The sequence below is a fragment of the Tinamus guttatus genome, unplaced genomic scaffold (genome assembly GCF_059628265.1).
Source record: "Tinamus guttatus ecotype Peru unplaced genomic scaffold, ASM5962826v1 Tinamus_guttatus_pri_ptg000327l, whole genome shotgun sequence".
Classification (NCBI taxonomy): domain Eukaryota; kingdom Metazoa; phylum Chordata; class Aves; order Tinamiformes; family Tinamidae; genus Tinamus; species Tinamus guttatus.
Genome location: NW_028288861.1, coordinates 6809818 through 6812569, shown reverse-complemented (window position 1 = coordinate 6812569; position 2752 = coordinate 6809818). Strand labels below are relative to the sequence as shown.

The window sequence follows — 2752 nt, the reverse complement described above, 5'->3', positions numbered from 1 at the left end:
AGGGGAGCCCATCGAGGGCGAGAAGCGCACCCTGCACCTAGCACGGTCGGGAGAGGCCAAACCCGCCGAGCTCCCACGCCCTTAACGCGCACACGGCGCCTTCCCCTGCGCAGAGCACAGCGGAGGTGTGAAAAATTCCCAGCCGAGGGTAGGAAACCTGCCCGTGATCGGCGGCAGTGCTGGGCGCATCACAGCAAATAATCGGGGAAATACAACAAATAACGGCTTAAATTTCTTCCTGGTTTAAAGGGAGCGAGAAAGGGAGGGGGGATAAAGAGGCAGAAGCGGGGAGGGGGCTCTCGGCGAGCTCTGCGGATGTCCTGGGAGGATTCACTTTGTCTGCGGATAGAAGGGACTCTGGTGGCTTTGGTGGCGGGTGGAGGGGGGTGGTTGTTGGTCATCCACATGCCACCCAAGATGTTATTCACTGCTAACAATTACCATTATCTGTCCCCACTTTTGGCTAATCAGACAGAATATGTAATGATGAAGCCTGTTTCCTGCTGTCTTTGGGAGGTAACGGGTTATTCTCTCATGGGGGTGACGGGAGGGGGGGGTTACACCTACTCCCATTAGGGCTTTAGCACTTGACTAATTCAGGTACTTAGCATCCTATAGACAGGGACGGTTTGAAAGCAGGCAGTGTTTGCAGTGGGGAGGACTGTTTATATAAACAGGACACCTCTGTAAACGACACTAATATTTGGGCTTAGGTGGCGATGGAAGGGAAGGTCCTCTTAAGACGGGAGATTCCCCACTAAACCAAACTGGGCGCAGTCCTTTCCGCGCATCTTTTCAGCAAGGGTGTTTGTTTTTTTTTTTTTTTTTTTTTTTTTTTGGTGTGTACAACCTACCATGGCCACATCTGGCAGGATCAGTTTTACAGTGAGGAGCATTTTGGATTTACCAGAGCAAGATGCTAATAGCATAAAGCAACCTTCTCATCACCACCACTCATCGGAAAACTACACCAGCTCGCCGTACCGAGGGTGGATAGAAACAGACAGAAATCACTATCCTTGTGAGTATGAAACGGACAGGAGTTCGTCATCTCCACTGATTATTATTATTATTATTATTATTATGGCTATTGTCATTTGTTCCGCTTTCCTTTGGAGACGTTACAAAGAAGCGGATCTTCAGCCCTTCAGACCAGGGTGATCCAGGCCGGGGGTTTTATAGAATACTGCGGAACTGCAACAATGAAACAGCAGGAACATCCCGGCCACGGGCTTGAAAGAGAAGGTTTTTTAACCGCAGGTCTGCCCGTGTCCTCGGCGCCGGCAGCGCCCTCCTTCCGCGCGTGCCGCTGCGCTTCTCCTTCAAGCTCGCCGGCCGGATCCGTGTTCCCCGTTTCACTGTTGCAAGAAATTCTGCCTTTTGGAACTGGGGGACAGGTCTGCATCAGGCAGGGTAGCGGGAAGCCGGCGAAGCAGAGCGCGCCAATCGCGCGCTTGCAACGGCCAAGAAGAGAGTCCAGCGGCAAGACCAGTTGTGCAGCGCCATGTACCGCACGCACGTAAATTATATCCGCAGATATACAGCGTTTAGTAAGTGTGAGCATGGTGGGGGCATAACTCCGCTTTGGATGGATGCAGGAGTCTCATTGAGATAAGCTACCCACTAAGGTGATGGAGCAGGAGAGGAGCAGGGCTGAGAGCCCCGGGACGGAGTGGGGCCAGCAGCAGTGGGCGAGCGCAGCCCTGCTCCCTCTCGAGTCCCGAGTTACGGACAGGTTTAACGTATTCGGGGCGTTAGATCAAATCTCTTGTTGACTGTTGGGATTAACGCAGGCTGGTAAACACCCGGGGCTCTCCCCGCGGGAGGCGATGGGGATGGACGGCACCCTCCGTCCGAAGGTGGCACCCACGCCCCTTGCTGGGTGCTATAGGCGGCCGCTCCCTCCTCTAACCCTCGCTGTCCGCAGCTTCCGACGAGAGCGGCCCGGAGCTGAGCCCTCCCGATGCCGCGCAGAGGCCGCTGCCGGCCCGTGCCTCGGAGGCCGAGAAGAAGAAGAAGCGGCGGGTGCTCTTCTCCAAGGCGCAGACGCTGGAGCTGGAGCGGCGGTTTCGGCAACAGCGGTACCTGTCGGCACCCGAGCGGGAGCAGCTCGCGCGGCTGCTCAGCCTCACGCCCACGCAGGTGAAGATCTGGTTCCAGAACCACCGCTACAAGATGAAGCGGGCGCGCAGCGAGGGCGCGGGCAGCCCCCCGCGCCCACCCGCGCTGCTGCGGCGCCTCGTGGTGCCCGTGCCGGTGCTGGTGCGCGACGGCGAGCACCCGCCGGCGCCCGCTCGCCCCAAGCTCGCCTGCGCCCTGGCGGGCTGCAGCGCCCAGGCCGCGCTCGCCGTGCAAGGCTACCAGGGCTGCGCGCCCGGCTCCGCCGCGCTCGGCGTCTTCCCCGCGTACCAGCACTTAGCACATCCCGCCATCGTTTCGTGGAGCTGGTGATAGCGGCGCCTCGCCCCGCGGGTCGGACTCATCGCAAGGGGCGCGGGGGCGGGGGGCCGTCGCCAGCGCCGGCATCTCGGTGCGCGGAGGGCGCCGCAGGCTGCGCGTCCGGGCGCGGGCTGCTCCGCGGAGCGGGGCGCCCGGGGGAGCGGAGGGCTCCTCCGCGCCCTCCGTCCCTCCCCGCCGCCCGAGGACGCGGGGCCGGGATGCGCCTTTTTCCCTAGAGTCTCCACTCCTCGCGCTTCGTTTCCACAGGTCTCCGTTTAAAAAATAAAATATCCTAGCGATATAGATTATTTTA

At 59.4% G+C, this 2752-nt stretch overlaps 1 protein-coding gene across 1 annotated transcript; it reads left to right on the top strand.

Annotated features, from left to right (window-relative positions):
- Positions 1–813: 813 nt before the first annotated feature.
- On the top strand, positions 814–2451 carry NKX2-8 (NK2 homeobox 8). The gene is made up of 2 exons (XM_088529358.1): positions 814–1021; positions 1928–2451. The coding sequence occupies exons 1-2, from the start codon at positions 856–858 to the stop codon at positions 2449–2451; spliced, it is 690 nt and encodes a 229-aa protein (XP_088385484.1). The 5' UTR covers positions 814–855.
- The last annotated feature ends 301 nt before the right edge of the window (positions 2452–2752 follow it).